At 44.8% G+C, this 23595-nt stretch overlaps 2 protein-coding genes across 4 annotated transcripts in view; one reads left to right on the forward strand and one right to left on the reverse strand.

Annotated features, from left to right (window-relative positions):
* TOP2B (DNA topoisomerase II beta) overlaps window positions 1-6084 on the forward strand; it is a 59967-nt gene extending 53883 nt beyond the window's left edge. Inside the window, exons 32-34 of the mRNA XM_004704200.3 lie at window positions 2353-2475; window positions 4314-4408; window positions 5604-6084. Coding sequence (XP_004704257.1) covers window positions 2353-2475; window positions 4314-4408; window positions 5604-5768 — 383 coding nt within the window. The 3' untranslated portion in view covers window positions 5769-6084. The remainder of the gene's footprint in view (window positions 1-2352; window positions 2476-4313; window positions 4409-5603) is intronic.
* Window positions 6085-6134: 50 nt separating this feature from the next.
* The window catches only part of RARB (retinoic acid receptor beta), a 196010-nt gene continuing 178549 nt past the window's right edge, over window positions 6135-23595 (reverse strand). For all 3 annotated transcript variants that reach the window (XM_004704030.2, XM_004704029.2, XM_045297578.1), the window contains 4 exons: window positions 20187-20363; window positions 10020-10224; window positions 9037-9195; window positions 6135-7486 (listed from right to left, as the gene is read on the reverse strand). In XM_004704030.2, the coding sequence (XP_004704087.1) occupies window positions 7290-7486; window positions 9037-9195; window positions 10020-10224; window positions 20187-20363 (738 nt within the window). In that variant the 3' untranslated portion in view covers window positions 6135-7289. The remainder of the gene's footprint in view (window positions 7487-9036; window positions 9196-10019; window positions 10225-20186; window positions 20364-23595) is intronic.

Consider the following 23595-nt stretch of genomic DNA (forward strand, 5'->3'; position numbering starts at 1 on the left):
TCTCCCTCTACCCTCCCAGTATCGCCACCTCACACCACTGGTCCTGTAGGGATCATCCGCCCTGGGTTCCCTGTATTTCCAGTTCCTATCTGTACCAGTGTACATCCTCTGGTCTAGCCAGACTTGCTAGGTAGAATTCAGACCATGATAGTGGGAGCGGGGAGGAAACATTTAGGAACTAGAGGAAAGTTGCATTCTTCATTGTTGCTACATCGCACCCTTACTGATAGCCTTATATTGTTCACAGAACACTTTCAAGTGATTGAATCTGGGTCTAGTACACACTTCTTTTTGAGGATAATCAGTGTCAGTGCTGTTTGAAGGATAACACTTTTGAAAAAGGAAAGAAAAGCACACAAAAAACATTAATTGGGATGTGCACTATATGAGGGACCCTTCAAAAAATTCGTGGAAAAATATACCATTCTCTTTAAACATCATCTTTCCATGAAATTTTTGAAGCCCCTTCAGATACAAGACAGCTTGTAAATAAATAGTATGGGCTGTTCTCCAGGATCTTGAAAATATACAACACCATGCAGACACCTGTGCATGGAATGTAGCAGAACAACAGCCCAAAGCCTTGACTTATTCTGAACATATTAGTACCATGGTGAAAGATTTGTTGGTCAATTAACTAGTTGACTATTACCCTTATCACTTCAGTAACCAGTAGGAAACCTCTTTGTCTTTGCGGTGGCATTACCGAGGGAAGTTGGTCACATTAGGGCTAACATGAGGGTGTGTGTTTTACATACTGGCTCTTAGAGATTGTCCAGGAGGATGATTTAGCTCCCAGAGTAATGACTGGCTTCATAACTTACCCCCATAAGTGGCTTCCTTCTTCTTCATTGTCTCTTTTTCATTTGCCTTTTTCTTCACTTTCCAAATACTTGGTATTTGAATCCTAGTCTTGGTGTTAGGAAAGGGAGCCAGTGGGAGGTCTGCTTCTGGGAACCCAAACTGAGACAGAGCCTATAACTTCCCTGTAACTATTTTTAATGTATTTATATGAACATCTCATAACCTTCTGAAAATTTGGCAGCTATATCACTTCTTTGAACATCAACCTGTTTCCCTCATCAGGCTGTTCACCCATATTTAGCTTAATGAGTTAGATTACACAGAATATTATAACAACTACTATTTGATTGTTTCTCCAGAAGTTGACCCATGTTCTGATTAAATAATTGACTGCCCATGTAGTATGATCTCAGGCACCCCAAGCAAGCTGTCTAGAACAGTTCCAACAGGAGACTGCCTGTCTGAGATCTTTTGTATTATCCACCCCAGCCCTCCTCCCACCACCACCCTCCACACAAAACAAACAACCCCAAACAATTGGCTCCATTTGTTTACCATGAAGAGCCCATTCATAGAACTCAGGTAGCTGACTTCTGTATACAAGGTAGAATTGAAAATAGCAGTGCAAGCCTGGAAGCTCTGCTAAAGAAACACTGGCCTGTAGAACTCCAGCAGTGACAAAGAACACCGAGCCTGCACTCCTACTGGTGGCGAATTTTGTCCTGCAGTCTCCAGTAGGGAAGAAAAGCCTTGAGAGCTCTAGGGCTCCCTCTACTGTCGGATAAGAGAACCTTATTTCCCTTACCTTTCAAGTGGAGATAGGAATATTTTACATATAACTTGTGCTTCTGTACTTTTAAATAGAAAAATCTGTTTAATTTGGATCCATTCAGTCAGTTTCCCCCAAAGTAGGTATTATTACTCACACAAGTAAAAACCAATTTCTCGATGTAAACGTAGAACTGTAGATGAAGCTGGAAAAGAAACAAGGTAGTTTCTTAAATAAAGAGATTTATTTCTAAAGCAAAATGCATCAAAGCAAAGACCCTGGGCTGTATTGTATACTTATCTAGGATTTTCATATTTCTTTCCATCTAAAAGCACGAAGTTTGGTTTCACCTTTTTATCAGAAGTGAACCAGTTTGTGTTCATGGTATTTGAAATATATAAATATAGGGGAAATGCTTTCCCTTTAAAATATTCTAAAAGTTAGAACTTAACATGGTTAGACTTCAGTTATAACTAATTCTCTGACAAATATCCTTTTTTTCCCTACTGCTTTTTTAAAGTACTGCTTAATTTTAAGGGCATTGTTTAAAACATCTCACTTGAATTATCTACAGGCAAATTACACATAATTAAGTGGAAAGCATTTTGTCATCTGTTACACATGACTTGTCTGTACACTGGCATCAGAGAAGCCATGTTATTAAGACGACTCAGTTTTGCATCAGCCATAAGAGTCTGTTATTGTTACTCCAGCTTGTTTTGTTGGTATATACATATAGTATGTTAAATTGACCTATGAAATGGAAATTTACTTACTAGGAAAACCATCTTCAGATATAACACCGAAACCCAAGAGAACTCCGAAGCAGAAGACAATAGAGACTGTAAACTCTGACTCAGATTCAGAATTTGGTGTCCCAAAGAAGACCGTAACACCCAAAGGTGAGTCTTACAATTGTACAACGATCTAGCTTTGTGGAACCATTTAGTCCCTCACTGATGGAATTGTAAAAGGATGGCCACCTGTTTCACTCTATATTGCTTATTCAACATGTAATGTGTCTCTTGGCACTGAGTTAAGAGTCTGAAAGAACTATAGCAGTTTTTGGCCTGGTCACTTTAACAACTCAGAAGTTAGACTGGAAGAGTTTAACTCCGTGGTCCCCCAGGACTAGTGTCACCCAGTGTGGTAACTCGGCACCCCTCCTCCTTTACCAGACCCTGCAGCATTTTTAGTAGTGGTTACTATCAATCTAATTCTAGAATAATAGGGGGTGTAGTGGTAAAGTGCTTCAATGTAATATTTCTTAAGTTACATGAATACTAATGTTCATTTTATGAAATCTTTCTACATATTATTTAGCTACAACAGTGGTTCTCAACCTTCCTAATGCCACGGCCCTTTCATACAGTTTCTCATGTGATGGTGACCCCCAACCATAACATTATTTTTGTTGCTACTTCATCACTGTCATTTTGCTACTGTTATGAATCGGGTGACCCCTGTGAAAGGGTCGTTTGACTTCCAAAGGGGTCGTGGTGACTCACAGGTTGAGAACCACTGAGTTACAACATTATTAGTACCTGAGTGGATGGAAGCTTTTCCCTCCTTTTCCTTTAATTACCACTTTATTCTCAAAGTTGTTGCTGTAGGTTCACAAGTGCTAATTATAGCTAAAGCACCAGAGTATTTGACAAAACCAGTGACTATAAAAGTACCAGCAGCGATGAAAACAGCACGTGCTTGTAAAGTGTGCAAATAAAAGCATATGATTTGAAGAGTTACTGTAATTGGGTATTACTGACCGCTCTGACCAGAGCACATTAGCATAGTCTTATTGATACATGTAATCTGGGCTTACAAAACATTTGTTGTAACTAAATGGATATTTTTATAGAAAATAGTGAATTTTATAGTCATCTCAGTGTTATCCTTCTGTTAGTGTCAGCCGTAGTGATGCCGGTGTAATTTACACACTTAACAATGATTAAAGAGTTCCCTGCAGCCAACTCACTAGAAATGGTTATTAAAAAGGATGTGATGACTATGCATCCAAGTGTGAACTATTCAAGGAGGCAAAGCCTGGGCCTCCTAGGAGGTAAGAGGTAAGAGGTCCATTGAGAGCCACACAAGGGAATCAATGTAGTCCCCCCAGGAGCCCTGCCCCCATGGCCTAGAACTGGGAAAGTTCCATAGGAAACTTGAAAAAAAATATGAGAAACAATATGCTCTGAGGGCTGGTGCACAAACTTGTATCTTACTGATGGGTATTACCTGATTTGTGATACGGATTTTACTTTAAAAAGGTCACCTAGTTGTGGTAACATAAGAAATTGAGTAACCACTTAAATCTTTGATACCTTGGTGTTACTATGACATACATGTAAGCATATGATTACTTTTCAATTACTTTATTTTTAAAAGTTTGATCCTTGACAGTTTTTTTAGAAAGGTATGGGTGTGATTTTTTTGGAAAAAAGCACATGTAATTTAAAATGGACTCTTGTAAGAACTTTGTTTCCGGTTCTCCAATCAAATGTGCAAAGTGAAAATGTTTTATTAGATACTTGGTCATAAAATATGTCATCAGTATCTTCAAATTAATTTAAATGTTATTTATGAAATAACATTTCACCATGGAAATCCCAGAATTGAAATGCTGTCAAATTGTTTCTGCATTCTTCATATTAAGAGATCAGGTTCACTGATTGCTTCGGCACATTTTTTTTTATATTGCACTTAACCTTGAGGGGAAAAAATGTCTTTGTATCACTTTAAGGTAAAGGTCGAGGGGCAAAGAAAAGGAAAGCATCTGGCTCAGAAAATGAAGGCGATTACAACCCTGGGCGGAAAGCACCGAAAACAGCAAGCAAGGTAATCAGGAGCCTTTTTGTGATGCTTGGTTTCCACAGTGATGTATGACTGCTATAGTTTCTTATTACTGTGATTGTGTATAACAGCTTCATCAGTACAGGCTTATAATATGGTTAAAGAATTATTGAGGTACATATAAACTTATGTACTAAGTACTTCTTGGATAAACCCTATTAATAACCCACTCAGATTATTCTAGTTGAGCAATTAGTCATTACAAGTTGGCCCTCGAACAACATGGGGGTTAGGGATGCCAACCCCTATGCATAGTCAAAAGTCCGCATATGATTTTTGACTCTCCTCCAAAATTTCACTAATAGCATATTGTTAACTAGAAGCCTACTGATAGCATACAGTGTTTATTAATATATGTTATGTACTCCACCCTTATAAAACGCTGCCTGTTCAACATGAGATATGAAGGTATTTTGCAAAAAGTACAGAGGTTTTGTGATTATGGCCTGTACAGCTTCATGCGTTTGTTCTTCATAATAGTCCTTACATTGGTTTCATTAATCTTGAAATGACAATTGCAGACATCAATTTAGGATATGTGTCGAGCAACATAACGGTTTCATATCACCTTTCTTTACCTCTTGAGAGCATTTTAAGCATCTACAGTGGCACTTCATTTGAGTCCTATTCAAAGTTTAAAGTATTGCACTAACCACAATGAAAAAACTTGAACCTCAGATCACTTTTTTGTGACACGCAGTTTATTGGAGAAAGGAGCTGCTCACGTGGGGATAGGCACGTGTACTGGACCCGCACGGTTCAAACTTGTACGAGTCAACTGTATGTGCATGGCCTGTTTAAACTATTTAGACTGCGTCAAGTTTGCTTTTTTGTAGGGATTCAAGTTGGATTTATTTGACTAAGGCATATTTGATAACTTTTAAACTCAAATTCACTTGAGTGTGACCAATTTTCCGAATTAATCTTGCTTTTCTCCAGAACATCATACTCTCTTGGGTAAATGAGTAGTATGTAGCTTGGGGGAGGAGTGCATTTTAAAGGCTAGAACTTGGTAAAATATGAGATCTCACCAAACTGATGACTAGATACCTGGCCTTAAACTTGAGTTAGCACTGCAGTTGATTTTAAAAGCACCAGACTTTGTAGTATTGCAGAAATGTAAGTGAAGTGTACAGAATGCTTCTTTGATATTTAAATTCTACTTTTATGAAATGTTTAGAAACCGAAGAAAACATCTTTTGATCAGGATTCAGATGTGGACATCTTCCCGTCAGACTTCACTGCTGAACCACCTTCTCTGCCACGAACCGGTAGGGCTAGAAAAGAAGTAAAATATTTTGCAGAGTCTGATGAAGAAGATGTTGATTTTGCAATGTTTAATTAAGTGCCCGAAGTGCACAAGCATTTTTCAACAAATACCGTGTTTGTTGTCCCTTTGTCTTTTCTGTCTCAGACTTTTGTACATCTGGCTTATTTTAATGTGATGATGTAATTGATGGTTTTTTATTATTGTGGTAGGCCTTTTAACATTTTGTTCTTACATACAGTTTTATGCTCTTTTTTACTCATTGAAATGTCATGTCTGATGGCTTGTAGAAATCGTTAGACAGCCGTGCATTTGCACAGATTTTAATTGTCCTGGTTGCAGACTACAGACCTGCTTTTTGAAATGAAATTTAAACATTAAAAATGGAACTGTGTTTTCGGTCTCTTTACTGAGTGGAGGTAATATTAAAAGCTCCCATACACACACCTTTAAAATAAATATATTTTATTTCTTTGCCAGGAGACTCCATGGAAAAAGGTAAACAGTATATGAACATAGAAAGCATTGTTAAACAATCTCAATGTACAAACAGAGCCAGTGAAGTACATCACAGACTTGCTAATATATATATATATATATATATAAAAAAAATCCACTAGTGCTTAAATGAGAACTAAGAAACTGACACTTGTATCTGTTAACCACTCTACCACAGCTTTCACTCTGCTTCATAGTGATTGAACAAAGGAGAACCCACATGGGCATGAATCTGGAAGGACACTAGCGTTCATGGTACAGGTGATAGAGCAGCCTGTGAATTATCCCATGAAATTTCCCTAATGGCTTGTGAACAGGTAAACAAAAACTTATTAACACTGAGAAGTGTTTTCTGCCTTGGAGGCTATCATTACTGTAAAAATGTAAAATTTTAAACTGTAGTTATATCATTAAACAAGTAATAAACCACTTTTAATTTAAAGTGACATTAACGATTGAACAAATGACACTGATTAACTGAACTGGCAGTTAAACTGATACAGAATTATCTTCTGCTAGTGCAGTGAATTTGTATACTTTTACTGGGCAACATGAAATGAAAGATGCAATTTGAGAGCATCAAAGAGCAAGGACAAGCTTCCATACTAACTAACTCAGAATTATCTTGTCATACTGTACAACAGCCCCAGTTCTCTCTCTGACCTTAGTGTCTTGGTGGCCCTGTGAAAGGTGGATACGTACAGTCTCTCTCACAGCCTTGGTGTCTTGGTTATTTTCAATATGCAGGACAAAAGGAAAAGCACCAAACGTACAGTCTAGAAAGAACAGTCAGACGTCTGTATGTACAAAGTCCTCCGAAAGGTAACCAGGGCGTCAATCATTTTGGTGGGGTCTTCGTCATGCATTTGTGGGTGCTCAAAGAGGAAAATAGAAGCTTTTAAACTGGTTGCATGAAATAGCTGATTTTTAGAATTTAAAGTTCGTATTTTTAGGTAAGTTAGACAGGAGTATACACTGATACATATGAAAACTTCTTGGTCCTTAATATATTTTCAGTCCAAAACTAAGCAGCAGTAAAAATGGTTTTTCTTACATTTTAAATCCTGGAACTGAGGGTAGTGGGGAATGTTTGAAAATGTCTCATTGCACCAGTGGTGACTGACTGACCCCGCTGTTCTCAGCGGAGCTGGATGAGATGCTAGGACTGTGCTCTGCTGTGTTCCCACTTGAACTGGGGGTCAAGGGTTCATGTCCTTCAGAATTCTCCAGCATTTCTTGAATGAGAGGTGGCATTGATCCCGGGATTTCCATTTTCAAGGTAATTACACGTTCTGCACCTTTTTTAAAGAGATAAAAAGAAATGTAGTGAAGATAACAGGGATCCAACTTACTTTTTTTTTTTAAAACAAGGTGTTTTCCTCAGACTTAATCTTGCTTATGAATAAATCCAGTTATAAAAACGCATCCATCTGTATTGAAAGGATCCACTTATTACTGCAGCTCTCAAAATACCTGTGTTTAGAAGGGCAACTGTAGCCATCAAAAGTCCCATTAGTGCATCATAAAGTCAGAATCTAATTCTTAACCAACCTAGGATCCCATATGTTAATAAGGGTCTCTACTATCTGATAGAACTTCACTCATTTTTATACCAGGTAATAGTAGAGATGACTGTTCCTTTTGATAACGGGAAATTGTGTGCTCAGTGCCAAGCCTGATTCTATACAATCACCATATTTGATCTGTAGAACAGCAGCAGATGTGGCATGCTGCAGTTTGTTTTCTGAAACTGACTGAGGCCTAGAGCTACCAATCTTGGAGATACTTAACGTGCTTTTTACAAAGAGAAGGTCCTGGTAAAGGACCAGAAGGGAGGAACCAAAATGCAGCGATTCCCAACGTAAGCTGATCTTTGCATTTGCACTGTCCAATAAAGGAGGCACATTGAGATTGACATTTGCTGCATGAAATAATGTGAAATTCAGTGCTTCGGTTACTTTAAGTACTGTGCATGCTAGTGACTACTGTATTGGACAATACTGAACATTGCCACAGCTAGTGAATTCTATTAGATAGTCAGCACTGGTTATCTATGGGGGGTGGCACTATGAAAGCGCTTCATTTGGAAAAAACTAAGGACATATCCACAACATTGTTCAAACCACTGGTATCTGCTGTTTACTTCTGCTGTGAATCCCATGCTAGGGACAAGGTCCAGATGGCTCCCTAAAGAAACCCCTTAAGCGGAGCTCAGAAATTGAGACTCCTTATCAAACAAATTCCCTGTGCTTTTCAGTATTTCTGAAATGGAGAAGGTCTCCTGGGAACGGTCCACGAGTGGGGGAGGGGACTGACAAATAATAGGACGCTTGGTTCCAGGGATAGCTGCTGACTTTTCTCTCTACATCGAAAAACTCTAGCACTCAACTATGATACACGGCTCTAGGCACTTCTGTAATTGCTGGAATTGCCACATAAACTGAAAATCACTAAGCAAAGAATATTTATAGCCCTCCAGAAGTCAGTCTGTAATAAGAGAGCAATGGCTACACTGAGAGAGCAGCTTTTTCTTGAAGGTTGAATGTTAGGGAAAAACAAGTCAGGCTTGACTGAATGGTGTGAAAATAGAGAACAAAAACGCCTTGTCACATTGAATGTTCACTAACCTAAGAAACCAGTTTCATCTAAATTTTGAAGCTCAAGATAACTGGATAGGGTAAGGTTTGAGGGGCTTTATTTTGGAGGGGGTAACATTAATTTCATTCTAATAAGAAATGAATTCTAAAATTAAAAAATATGTATCTACTATCAGATATCTTGAAGGAAAACTGGGTTTATATTAACACAAGTCCACTTAGTGACTATGGTGTGGGCTCCTAAGACATACCTTTAGCACTGATGCTCCGTAGATCTGTGATTTTCATTAAGATCTTTGGAAACATGTGAGGCTTGCTGGGGCGTCTCTTTCTGATATAAATTTTGAGTGCTTCCAGCAGTGGTTCTTGGAGCTTATCTACTTTTGTTGGTTCTTCAAGGTCTTGACGGTCTAGATACCAGGAATAAAATAGAAAAAAATTAGCATCAGGATTGAAAGAGTTGTGCACTTTCCAGGCTCGAGGACTTCTGCCCATTTGGTCCCTTTTCCCCTAGTTTGTTGTTCTATAGGACTTCAGACGGGTGATGATCCACAGACACATCTGAAGATCTCCAATGCCTTTACGCAGCAACACTGAAAATGATTGTTCCCCTCACAGGTTGAAAGCACATTTTGATGGTGTGCTGCTTTGCTTTTGACCTATAAGAATTCTTTTTCATGACCAGGAGGTGGCACTACTGAATTGAATATTTTTTTAAATCTTCAGAAGGATGCTTATGAAAGCAAAGTAAAATTGTCCCTTAAGTAAACCCATTTCTTCTCAACATAGAAATGTTAAAAACCACTTATGATTCAGCCTCCTGTGGGCTACTACGAAGAAGGGAGGCTGGGAGGAGCTTGTGGCAAGCCAGTGGATTATATTCCCAGCAAACAGCACATGGAAAGCCCTCTGATCATTATTCAGATGTCCCTAAGCAATTAGTTTTAGAGTTCATCTAATTCTGCCTTTTAAAAAAATACCTGTGACCATGGGAGAAATAACATTATTGGTATTTTTTTTCCAGAGGAAGAATCAAAATAGGATTCAATTCATAACAATATGGAAAAATACAACAACACACCCACGCACGCAAGCCCAGTTTCGCGCATGTGTATTTTTCCCTTAGGAGGAAAGTAAACTGACAACTCCATAATGGAGCCGAGGAATTCCCCACGAATTGCAATGGAGACTTTTTCTTCAGGGAGCCACCCAGGGCTTTCTAGGCAGGCGGTACCTCCACAGATTAAGCAGATGGCACTTAGAAGGCCCGTTTCCGTGTCATCCATTTCCAAAGGCAGGAGCTGGTTGGCAAAGGTGAACACAAGGTCAGTCAGAGGACCAAATCCTGCATTGTGCATCTGAGTTCGATTTAGGGTAAGGCCATCTGAAAAAGTCATGGTGTCCTGTTCGGGGGTATACCTGGTGCAAATTCTAAGAATCTGGAAGAAAGAAAACAACATATTTGATGGTCCATCTAAGCCAGCCCGTCCTCAAAGCATCAGCCAGATCTAGCCAGGAAATAACATGAACATTGCCAAAGAACTTCTACATGACATGGGGCCTCTCCTGCCCCTAACTTTTAGATGTTTCATGTCTTCTCCAGCTCTCTCAGTAAAAACACAGAGGTCAAAACATCTGGGCTCAAGTTATTTAAGAAGTAAGGAACAGGACAGGAGACATTTGGAGAAATAACTACGAAAAGTAATCCAGCATGGATTCAAATAAATACTTACTGAGGACCTACTTATACCCTAGGCTGTGTGCCACGTGCTGGGGATACAAAGATGAATAAGTTACTTTTTAAAGCACTGACAGTCTACCAAAATGAGAGACTCTCTACTATTTCTTAAGTACCTAGTACACATCAAGCATTCCACATGCCCTAGATCTAAACTTTCGAGTAGTCAGTCAAGCGAACTTTATTATTTTTAAAATGAAGGACTTGAGGCTCAGAAAGGTTAGGCAATATATTATTCCTTTTACAGATGACAAGCCCAAATAGTGTGTTCGCAGGGGTCAACACATAACTACTATGTGGCATGATTTGAATTTAGGCTACCTGTCCCCGGAGCCTAGACACTTAACTACCACTCCAAAGTTCCCACATTCCCTCCTGCATTAGTCGAACTCAGACAAGAAGAGCCAATCCTTGGCCCAGTGCCCACTTGCTATCAGCCCCATCTTTTGGGTGCCGTGTGTAGTACATGCCCTGCATGACTGCTCACGGTGATTGATCTCAGGCCAAGAAATGCACAGCCTGTGGCCTGGTAGCAGACATTTCTACAAACTTGGTGGTGTAGTGAATTATATGTTTGGCTGCTAGCCACAAGGCCAGCAGTTTGAAACCACTAGCTGCTCCTCAGGAGAAAGATGAGGCTTCCTATTCCCATAAAGAATGACAAGTCTCGGAAATGCACAGGGGCAGTTCTACCACCCTCCTATAGGATCATTAAGAGTCAGCATCAACTCGATGGCGGTGAGTTTGGTTAGTTTTTATGTCAGGGAGGGATTGAGCCACCCAAACTATGATATGCTCTCAAAATTCTTACTGCTACTGTGACCCATGTGGCACAGTGAACTGGAAAGCAACTGACGATGGATGCAAGCGGTACCCAACCTCACAGTGAGTGCTCCTCACCACGTGTGGACAGTGCTGCCTCTCGGCTATGTGTCAGTTCCTCTGGTTCCCAACCAGCTGGTTTTCACTACGCCTTGGCAGTTGATAGAGCATGAAGCCATTCCCACATCAGAGAAGGGAACCTAAAAATCATGAGTGCCACCCTGGAGGCTATGACAGGTAAGTGTAGTACCAAGATCACAAAAGCAGTAGTGATTCAGCTGAAGGCACCAGGTCTCTAGTTTCCAGTTTCTCCAATGACGTGGGAAGCACTAAGAACTGGTCTACTCAGTCAGGGCCAGCCAGAGGCCAGAAAGTACCCAGTGCTCTAAGTGGTCAGTGTGCTCAGCATTTCTGAACATAAAATCCCCAGGCGTGTTTCTAGTTTGGAATCAAATTGGTGAGTTTTGCAGCTTGTAACCCACAACTGCATCTTGAAGAATGAGAGAAGGTAGGGATTTACTAGGAAGATAAAGAAGACCAGGATGTAGGCATTTGCCAGTTGTAAGCAGCTCTCTGAGAGAGTCCAACCCAAACTGAATTGCACACACACCCCTTTCCAACTCTTTCATACTGAAGGATTTTCTTTCTCAAAAGTGGCAAAATACTTGGATTTTGCATCTAAACGACATCCCATTGCCACCTTCCCTGAAAGTTCAAAACCAAAGCATCTATAGGGTAGAGTAATATGTGACCTGGGCAGACAAACCATTTCTCCCACCAGGGGAGCCCTCCTGCCCCTCACAAGACTAGTCCAGTGTGCAGCAAGCGCCCTCCACCCACTCTGTGGCCAGAACTGCCTCCAAACCGAAACCAAGCAGTTTCATTTTGTCACAACTAAAGTCAAGTGCCAGTGGCAACCACCAAATTCTCCAGGATCAAAATACCCTTTGTTAGAAAGAAGAGCATTTTATCTAAAAATACTAGCTTGCGGGGCGGGTCTCATGAGATGGATAAAAATAGCCCAGGCAGGGCTGACTCACGAAAGAAGGTCCCTAGGGCCAGACAGAGCTCCTGTTCATAGTCAAAGCTGACCCTTCTCAGGGTAAAGAGGTTCTTCTCTCCTCGCTGTCCGCAAAGACAAGTCTATCTTTTCACTACATGTGATGGGAGTGTGAGTTCTGAGCATCCTCAGTGAGCCCACTGCTTGAGGCTGGAAGCCCGAAAGGAAGGGAGCTTGTGGGAGGTAGGGCCAGGGATTTGTCCACTTCTCTTCTTGCCCCAGTGACCACCTTAACCCCATCCACCACCTTCTCTCCTGCTGAGGGGGGTGTCTCAGAACTAGGCCCTATTTTCACTCATCCTTGGGTACAAAAACCATAGCCAGCACACCTATACATCTCAACATCTTTCTGTGGCTTTTCTGCTGACTTACCAATGTTTCATTGCTCCTACCTCCCCTTGCGCAGACCTTCTGCTCCACTTTGCCTTCGTTCTGAGTCTCCCAAACTCACTGCTGCTGCACTTACACTTCCTATCCCAGCTGCAGCAGCGTCCCCCTGATCCTATGGGGCTGGCTGCTTCCTATTCAGATCGCAGCTCAAACATCATCTTTGGTGCAGTGAACACCCTCCTGAGAACCCATTAATTTCCATCATAATGTCTTTTTTTTTTTTTTTTTAAAGCAAATGAGAAATAGAATTTTAAGTTGAGATATAACATTGTGGTCATTTAAAGTATGTCTATCAATTTCTGATTTCTCTCCCTTTTAGAAGGGGGACTCAGTTGCCCTCCACATGAGTGTGGACTCATAGATGGCTCTGTGGCTTCTCTGATAGCTCTTCTGAATCTCTTGGTCTGGGAAAAGCCAGTTGATAGGTAATGAGAACCTCTAGAAGTCTCATCCACAGAGCAAGGAGTGAAGCCCTTCCAGTAATAACCGGCACTCACGGGCCATCTTGGAAGACGTCCCCCAGCCAAGCCTAGCCCTCAAGAGTCTTGAGAAGCACTTCCTAAAGAGGCCCTGAGCCACAACTAACCCCCACCCCCAAATCCAGATTCCCAACCCACCCACCGGAATGTTATGGTAATGCTGCTTGTATGAAAAGCGGCTGAAGTGGGAGAACTATCACACGGCAATAGATAAGCACATGTCTTGAACGGACCCATCTCAGTTATATGGCTGAATGCATTTTCCCCTAAGCCTACACTGGTATAAGCATCCTCCAGTTCAAGATAGGGCTGTTTCTAGCACCCAAAGGCTCCCTTTGCTCCTCCCATACGGTTAAGGTTATTTTTGTCTTTAATTCTACAGGTTAGTTTTACCTTTTCTTGAACTTTCAGTAAGTGGAATTAAACAGTATATTCTTTATTTGTCTGGCTTTTATTCACTCAGTATCAGGTCTGAGCTTCGCCATGTGTTTAGTCCTTTCCACAGACATGTACGACTCCGGCCAGGTTTCTAGGGCTCTCCCTGAGCTTACTGGATGTTCACGCCGAGAAAGACCTCGCCTCTCTGTACTGCTCTGCCTTTGCACCTAGATCAGTTCCATCTACAGCATAGTGTGACGAGTGACTGCCGTGCTGAAGAAGGGAACTGAATTCTGCCATCCGACCCTGTCTCCCAGTGCTGCCCCCAGGGGACTTTCAGGACATTCTAAGCTGTCAGGCCGAGGTGAAAGCTCAAATTGCTCACTTTTTCCAGTCTTCACACTGATTGCAGTTGGCATCCGGCAGGCAGCTCTGGCCCTAATTAGACTCTTGAACCCCAAGTGCTTGCAGTCTGGTCAAGTAGTGTTTGACCAGACCACGCACACACACGGCACTCTGGGTGGCTGTTTTCCCTGGGGTACCCATCTGGGAGAACCTGTGGGAACCCCACGTGGGGCTTCTGGCACTGGGAATTAGGCACCCCGGCACTCCTCTTTCTCCCAACGAGCAGCTGGTGGTTTTCAACCACTTACCTTTTGGTTAACAGTGTTAACACAGGTTAACAGCTATACCCATGCATAGCCCAAGGTGCCACCAGGGTGGCAGGCTCAGGGCGATGGTGACAGCCACTGTAAATGAGAAACTATATGCAGATACACTAAGTGCTTCACAAACATCATCTCCACAACTTCACCAACAACCTCATTAGGGAGAATCTATCATATACCCACTGTACTGGTGAAAAACAGCAAAGCTCAGCCATGTCACAAAGCTGCTCTGAGGTCATATAGCTCACTCCTCAGGGCAGAGATGGGATCCGAACCCAGGTTCTGGCTCCAGAGTCCAACCCCTTAATTATCCTTAGTGCTCCACTCCAGGCTGGGGTCTGGTCTCTCTACGGAGCCCCTGAGGGGGGCAGGGCTAGGGATAGGTTCACGTGGGGATGGCCCGGGTGATGCTGGAGCCTTACAATCCTCAGGACCTCAGGAGCCACGAATCACGTCCTGCAGTCACGCAGGGCAGTCGCTCTTTTGTCACTAGAAGCAAAGTACTGCTGCTCTCAGGGGAAGGGCAGGAGCGGGTGGGAGAGCCAGAGCAGCTGTGTGTGTCCCAAGGGAAAAGTCCTCACACCTGCAGCTTGGCGACGCCCTCCACTCAGAAAGCAGCACGTTCTGCAACTGAGTCTTGCTCTTTACTTGACTTGCTCCTCTCCTCCTTCTGCCCATCCGTCCATTCAACTAGTCACCGCAGGCCTCTCCTATGCTGATGGCCCCCTGCGGTGGCCAGCGCTGGCTTCAGAGCTGACAGTTCAGTGCAGGAAACCCTGGTAAACACATTCCTCTTGACCAAATGTACCAAGTGCAGGAGAGACGAACAGCTAAGGGTAGGCTGTGAGAGGCTGGTCAGGGAAGAGGAGGTGTGATTGATGAAGCGAGGCAGGTGAGAGAAAGGTATTCTAGAATGACCTAAATGGGCAAAGGCTCTGGGTCAGAAAAGAGAATGATAGAGGTCTGAGTCAGTGGGGAGGGGGCGCCTGTGAGAGGAGGGGCAGTTTGGCAGCCCTCCCCCCAGCCCCCCTGACAAACGGTACCTGCCCTTCTGAGGCTGCAGTTCTCAGACACTCGGGAAGTGTCTGTGGGGCGACCTGGCAGGAGGGACACTCCTTCCTCCCCAAAGGTCTGAGTAGCACTGGCCCCTCACCAACCAAAGGGGCTGATATTTAATCCTGCCTTTCAAATGACAAGTGAAGCAGCCTTACCCTACTCCAGAGATTTAATTTCATTGTGAGCATGACAGTTATTGAGTCCTCCATCAGCCATCAAAGTCCTTAAGGAAGCAAGTTATCTCCACATTGGGAAGTTCCTTTTCTCCACTTTCTTTCTGAATCAGTTTATTCGGGGCTCATACAGTTCTTATCACAATCCATCCATCCATCCATTGTGTCCAGCACATTTGTACATTTGTTGCCATCATCATTCTGAAAACATTCGCTTTCCACGTGAGTCCTTGGTTTCAGCTCATCTCCCCCCACCCCATGAACCCTTGATAATTTATAAATTATTATTATTTTGCCATATCTTATACTGTCATTTTCCCTTCTCTTTACCAGAGGCCCAACCCTCCCTCTGGGGAGCCCAGTAGGCTGCTGGCTCCCACCCAGACTGGGTTGCCTCATTTGCAAAATGCGGATGCTAACAGGACTTCCCCGTAGGGTGTGGAGAAGCTCAACAGTACAGAAACAAGATGTAAGGTAACTGAGGCCTACCCGTGCCAAACACTGGTTTAGACCCTGTCAGGAGTCTGATTGCTTTCACTTTAAAAGGGAGGAAACTGAGGTTCATTTCCCAATGTCCCACAGCTGGTAAGCATGAGTCAGATTTTTGAGCTCGGGCTGGCTGGCTTCACCGCCTACACCTGCACTTCCACCCAATGCTGGGGCAAGTCAAAAGGGGAGCCAGATCAGGAGGAAGCCATTTAGAGAACACAGTGGGAGGGGAGGGCAGGAGCCCTGCTTAAACATGGCCTTCAGGCTGGGCCAAGGGCCAGCTCTAAGTTCCAGGGAGGCGGGACCTCCCTGCTATCACCTCATCCCCACCGTCCTTGGCACAATCTGTATGAGACTCATTCTTTCAACCAATGCTTCTCTGTGCTGCACACAGGACAGAAGGAACTTCTTAACACAGAACAAGCCAGACTGTGGCGCAACTCGGCTCAAAAGACAACCTATCTGCATCTCACGGCCCACTCCTCTGGTCTCAGGTCCTCCTGCTCAAACCTGCCCCTTCCTGCCCCACTGCCACCCACCTCACAGCCTCTTCCTCCCAGTTCCTCAAATGCACCAGGAACACTCCTGGCCCAGCACCTTTGAAGTCTGCTCTCCCCTACTGGCAGGCACACCGCCCAGCCCTCCAACCTTCCCATCAGCTTTTTCCTGGTTCTAGCACTTTCTATTGCTTCATTCGGGCCTTTTCAAAGGTCATCTGCTTCCGAAAGGTCTGTCCTTGCCCAGTCCAGACACTGTTCCTTCATTCAGCCCACATTGATCTTTGTAGCCCTTAGAGCCCTGCCAAGCCTAGTCCTGTGTTTGCTGATTTCCCTTTGTTCCCATAGAAGGAGAGTTCCCTGAGGGCAGGGATGGGTCTGTTTGGACTCTGTTGTTCTCAGAGCCTATGAAAGTGCCTGATACACAGCAGGCCCCTCGTGAGTATTTGTGGAAGGTGGGCGGACCTAGAGGAGGGAGAGGAACCAAGTCAGATAGCCTCCAGGGTGGGTGATTTCCTGAGATTTTGGCTGGGAGAGATGGGATGCTAACTATCTGCAGCTAAGAGGCCCTTGCGAAGGAGCAAGGGATGGGTGACGGAAACGGGGAGAGAGGAGCTGAATCACGAAGGCAAACATGAAGGTAGAGCTTGGGCAAAGCGGTCACTGGCCGGGCGCCCCTGTTTGCTCTGCACGTGGGACTAGAATGCTACAACTGGGCGCAAAGGGAACGGGAAACCCTCCTTGTACTGAATGGCTATGAAGAGGTTTCCCATCTTTAGAAAGAACCTTTGGCTACTTCTCCCTGTGGGAAATCATGAAATCCAGTGTTGTACCCCAGAATCCCTCCCCTGAGTCCTGGCTCCGGAAGTGAGGCTGTGGGCTCCCATCAGTCCAACCCCAGGACTGGGATTTGAAGCCCTCTGGAGGATTGCAGGGAGTGGGACAAGGCAGGCTAAAGGCTATCCCTGCCCCTTAGACCTGCTTCACTGGGGTGCCTACCTCATAGTTACAAATTAACTCTCCCCCAGAGGCTTGGCAGGCGTGCAATCACGAATGGCCCCATTTCGTCAGGAGAGGACACACAACACAGGGACAGCACTCAGTCAGGGTGGTGGTGACCTTGGGACAAGCTCAGCTTCCATTTTTAGAGGCTGAGAACAGCCTCTGCCTGTCTGTCCTTTGGGTCTGCCTTGGCCTCGCCACACAGTAAATGGCTCAGATAAGAAGAGCCTTCTAAACAGCTGTCTGCTCACAGTCTCATCCCAAAGACGCTCTTTGAAGTTGTGCATTTTTCAGGATCTCGTGATTAACTGCCTTTGCTACAAATTCTTGAAAATGAGCTCTTGTCTGGGGCTTGTTTCATCTCATGACTAGGTCTTTGCCCTTTCCCTGGCTAGGGGTCTCCCTCCATTGCCTTATGAACAGACACCCTTACTGAATATACTCCCTAAGGCCAGGAAGGAGTGGTTATAGTTTTCCGACTCCTGACCCAGGGGCTGGAATTGCTCAGACAGCCTTCACCCAGCCCTGTCCCGGCATCCTCCATTACTGACTGAGCCTGGGCTAAGGGCCATTACCATCTTCAGACGCTCCTTACTTAAGCAACCACTGAATCACTTGAGGAAGGTCCCAGAAATGGGCCCCGTAGTAGCTCACTCCCTGAGGGCTACGGGCGGATTCTGGACGTACAAACTGGAAGCCGTGCTGCAGGATTTGGGGAGGACACGGCTAAGTGTGAACATGAGACGTGAGAAGGCAGCTTGGAGGGGAAAGGGGGACTTGAAGGCACAGACTGCTCAGGCAGCATGGAGCTCAATGTAAACAAGATGGTGCTGTTAAGAGAGCGCCCATTCCCCTCATTCTCTATCTTTCCCATAGAGCTGGGGAAAAATTGTCACCAGCTGGCCACTGGACCAAAGCAGCCGAGGGCTACGGTCAGAGTTGGAGCACTGAGAAAGCTGTCCGCTCCCGGCCCTGCCAGGTGCCTGTGTGATGCGTAGGGGTGAGAGTCCGCACTTTCCCCAGGCACAGGCGGTGACGGGCTGCGTGGCACCTTTTATCGTTTGGATAACTGCAGTCTCTATCGGTACTTCAAAGATGTTCTGAAGCCCAGGGAAAATTCTATAGAGCTGGCATACTTGAACTGCTTGTGAGGAGAGCACTAGAAGGTTGTGGGCATTCTCGCTAATTATTCTAATAGTTCATTATGAGCAGGATTCATCTGTCCAGGCTGCCTCTGTCAATCTGGGGTGCTCTCGCTGCTCGTCTGTCTCCCTGTGAGCCTCATATCTCAGCCGTCCCTGCCGGCTCCTGTTTATGCTTCCCGCCCTCTTCTGCCTGCACGTCCCCTAATGACCAGAGCACCCAAACACCGACGCGGGTCTCAAGGTGTGCTCCAGCATCCAGTGCTGTGTGACTTCACGACCCACCCAGGGGACTGTGTCCATTACCCGTGTCACGGAGCTGAGTAGGCTCAGTGTGCTGAAGTTAGCCAGCTCAACAGGGTTGCAGTGTCGTGAATTCATGCAGCGTTCATAGTTACTTATCTATACTGTTTGGAGGCTTACCCCAAACCTTCGGATTTGAAGAGGAAAAAAAAAATACTGGGTCTGGTCTCAGGACCCCTGGCATCTCTCTGTTACTGAGGAATCAGCAACACTCGCTCATCCTATAGTCTATGGACTAGACAGAAGGACACGGGACACTGGGGCCCCCCCTGGACCCTCCCCTCCTTCACCCCATTTTCAGAGGGAACGGGTGTGTTTAATTATACTAACTATTGGCTTTTCAGAATGGTTTATACACAAAGTTTTGAAAGATATGAACGAAAAAAAAAAAATCAACGATTTAGAAAGCAGTACAAAAGTGAATTCTACTTTCCTTGTTTCCAGGCGCTTCCTGGGCGGGCCTGCCCTGCCACACCCCCCTGGCCCCTGCACTCCTGCCCCAGGCAGGGCACAACATCCCTGTGCTGCCTCTCACCAGAGCTGCTTCCTCAGCCAGAGCATCACAGGCCCAGTGGCCCCCGCCCCCACCCCCCCAGTGGCCCACGCCCCCACCCCAGGGAGAGAAAGGGTAATATTTGGCATCTGCCCCCCAGCTCTGCCCGTGAATGTGACAGGAATGATAGTGCGCAGGGGTCCCCTTGGCCCGATTGCAGAAACCAAGGCCCTCCCAAAGATGGGTGCTCCTGAATTCCCAGAGGGCCTGGTGTGTGATCAGTAGTGGAGCCCCTAGTTGGTTTAGCCCATGGAAGCCCACTGAGTCTCTGGGAGCCAGCGGGTCTGTCCTGAGGGAGGGGAAACCAGCTGGGAGGAAGCTGCTCCCACTCACTGGCCTGAGGAGCTCTCATTAGCAGGCCATTGGGAAAGCTGGCTTTGGCAGCAGGAAGCAGTTAACCCAATCCCAGGAGTGGGAGAGCAGAGTGTGGTAGGCTTAAGACACTGGGCATAGGGTTCAAAAATGCTCTGCTGTAGGCCAGGGGTCTCTGGGCTTTTGGCGACTGAATGGAGTTTCAAGCTCGGAGGACAGGACTCAGTGTGCACAGGAGGAGTGGAAAGCCAAAGCTCCTGAGGAGACCTTCCCAAGGCCCCAGTCTCCTCCTTCCCACCCTCCTCCCCTGCCCATGTCTGCGTGGGGAACAGCACCTACCAGGATGTCTAGGCAGGCGGCCTTTAGCAGGGTGATTTGGTCCGCGATGGTCAAGCCGGTGAAGCCCGGAAGACGTTTAGCAAACTCCACAATTTTAATAATGCACTTGGTGGCCAGTTCACTGAATTTGTCCCAGAGGCCCAGGTCCAGTCGGACTCGATGGTCAGCGCTGGAATTCTAAGAGGGAGAGAAACACACCATCAGGCCTAGTTTCGGAGAACCCCGATAGTAAGCAATGCTCTCTACCAATATGGGAGAAAGACTGGGCTTCCTACTCTGGGAATGCTTCTCAGCCTCAGAAAACCCCAGGGGCTGTTCTACTCTCCCACTGATCGCTATGAGTCAGAATTGGCTCCAAAGCAGAGTTTGGTTTGGGGTTGTATTAACAAGCTGATGGGTCAGCTTTCAACAGGGAGCTTTCTGGTGGAACGGCCGGGTCTCTGGCCGTGATTCCTCTTGTTGATGTGGCCCCAGCTTTCTGCCTGTGCCACTGTGGAGCCCTCAGGGCTGTCAAGTCAACGATGACTCATGGAGCCCCCACAGTAGACCTGTGCTCTACAGAGTTTTCCAGATGTGGAGCCCCAGGACTTTCTTCCAAGAGGCCTCAGACCCCAACTCTCAGTGAATAACAGGGCTCAAGCTGTCTGCAGGAAGCAAGAAAGCAAAGAAGGGCAATTTCTTTGTACTCAAATATTCCAGTTAACAAGGGATGAATTTGCGATAGACTGTAGAGCCAATTTTTGTCACCCTGATGAATGGATGGCTCTAGGCTTTGAGCGAGGTAACCTGGTAGTATAGTGGTTATGTGTTGGGCTGTGCCTTCAAGGTCAGCAGTTTGAAACTACTGTGAAGGAGAAAGACAGGGCTTTCATTTTCCATAAGGAGTTATGGTCTTGGAAGCTCACCATGGTCGTTCCACTCTATCCTATAGGGTGGCCATGAGCCCGAGTCAACTCCTTGGCAGTAGGAGTAGGCTTTAATCATCAGTGGTTACTAACTTCTAACATGAGACAGCCTGCCATTTTGTCCCCCAGTGGCAGAAATACAACAACCTCTATGAAATACTCTGGCCCCAAATCAAACCAGAATCAGAGAGAGCGTCTAGATCCAGAAGAACATTGAGGAGACACAAGACCCTGGTCAGTACCATCATGGGGATGCCATGTCAGCGTCCAGAAGGTAGAAACTCTTAAGAACCACTGACCTGGGTGTTTTCAACAAATATGTTGAGAACAAAGGAAAAAAGAAGAAATGGAGCGAGAAATCTATAGATTCAAAGGGATTCAAATGTTAACTGGCAAATGGTTAAATAGTGCAAAACTCAAACTCAAAAGCAGTATGCCAAGTGAAAGAGGCCATATATCAAAGCCTAATGCCACCTGACTCAATGCAGATGACACTCTTAGGGGAAGAAAAAGAAAAATCTAGGCTATAGTGAAAGGTTAATAGGTGTCCAAAGGTTAGCAGGTACAGGGAGGTGCTGGCCACAAAGAGGAAGAAGGGTATTTGGGGGAGTGATGAAAATACTCTATCCTCTTGACTGGGGTGCTGGTTACGAGGCTCCATATTTTTGTCAAGCTCATCTAACAGTTCATTAAAAACATTACATTCTATAAGTTTTTTGCAGGTTTATTTTTTATATATTTGTATTGATCACTTTACTAGGGAGCTCTTAAAAATCTTACAATCCATCATTTAATTTTATTAAGCACACTTGTACATAAGTTGCCATCAACATTTCCAAAACATTTGTTTTCTACTTGAGCCCTTGGTATCAGCTGCTTTTTCTCCTCCTTCCCACCCTCGTGACTCCTTGATCAATTATACATAATTGTTATTTCATATCTAACACTGTCCGTTGTCTCCCTTCGTCCACATTTCTGTTATTTTTCCCCCTTAGGGGGAGAGAGCTATATATCCAACCCTGTGATGGGTTCACCCCCACCCCCACCCCAAGATATCGCTACTCCCACTACTGTTCCCCAGAGATTTATCTGTCCCAAATTCCATGTATTGAGAGCTCTTATCTGTACTAATGTGTGTACTCCAGTCTAGCCAGATTTGTAAGGTAGAACTGGGTCGTGGTAATACGGGGGAGGAAGCATTGAGGAACTAGAGGAATGATGTGGGTTTCATCAATGCTGTACTGCACCCTGGTTGAATTGCCCCTTCCTTGTGACCTTTCTGTGGGGGGATGTCCAATTGTCCACAGACAGGCTTTGGATCTCCACTCCAGCCCTCTTTGTTCACATCAATATAATTATTAGTTTTGGATCTTTTCCTCATGATCACATAGGCTGGTGTGCTTCTTCCACGTGGGCTTATTTGATTCCCTGCTAGATGGCTGCTTGTTGAATTTCAAGCCTTTAAGACCCCAGACACTATCTTTTGATAGGTGGGCACCATCAGCTTTCTTCACCGCATTTGATTATGCACCTATTTTGTCTTCTGTGATCATGTTGGGAAGGTGAGCATCAAGGAGTGTCAGGCTATGAGAACAAAGTGTTCTTGTGTTTAGGGAGGCCTTGAGTAGAAGCCCAAAGTCCGTCTGCTATCTTAATACTTTATATATAAATATATGCACATTTACCGTATCATTATAAATTAATATATTTACATATATACATGCCTATAGCTATACCTCTATAAATAGCTTCTGCCTCCTAGTTCCTTCCTCTATACATTATATAACTTACACCTTAATAAACCTAGATTTAAAAAGAGATTTAGGGAGCTTATCAGTCAAATTGCAATGCGTAGGCTTTCCCTTCAGTTCTGATTCAAACAAACTGTAAAGAAATTGTGACTTGAGCAAACTGGGAATTTGCAACATTGTAGAATCACTGTAGTGCTATTTGAGGGGGCGTGATCATGACACTGCTGTTGTGCTTTTTTCTATCTTCCAAAACATTCAAATATTTACAGATAAAATGATGCTTGGAATTCGCGGCATAGCAACATGGAATGCAGAGTGGGGGTGGGTGAGTTGGGTCCAAGAAATGAAACCAGATTGGCCACAGAACGATCGCAGGGCTTCACGGAGTAAAGCAGACTCCAGCTTTCCTATAGCACGTGTTGGGGGTTCCCATAAAAAAACTCAAAAGACCAGAAAGCACACAGGCTGAAAATTAGAGGATAAAGCCTGACGGTGTGTGGCCCGGGCCTTCTACCGCAGAGCAGAACTTACCGACCAGACGCTGGCGCTCGTGTCCTATGCGCTCCCAACATGCAAACGGTTTACAAGCGGGGCCTACACCTCACACTGGCTTCCGTTCCCACTTCAGGCTCAACGCCGTCCACGGGGGTCTCTAAAACTAGCCCACGTGTTCCGTGTGGCCCAGGAGCCACAAAGAGTGCCATCTCTATCAGCCAAAGCGACGGCCAGTGCCGCCCTCGGCGTGCCTCCTCC

The sequence above is a fragment of the Echinops telfairi genome, unplaced genomic scaffold (genome assembly GCF_000313985.2).
Source record: "Echinops telfairi isolate 266 unplaced genomic scaffold, ASM31398v2 ScPeMD7_7420;HRSCAF=8458, whole genome shotgun sequence".
NCBI lineage: Eukaryota > Metazoa > Chordata > Mammalia > Afrosoricida > Tenrecidae > Echinops > Echinops telfairi.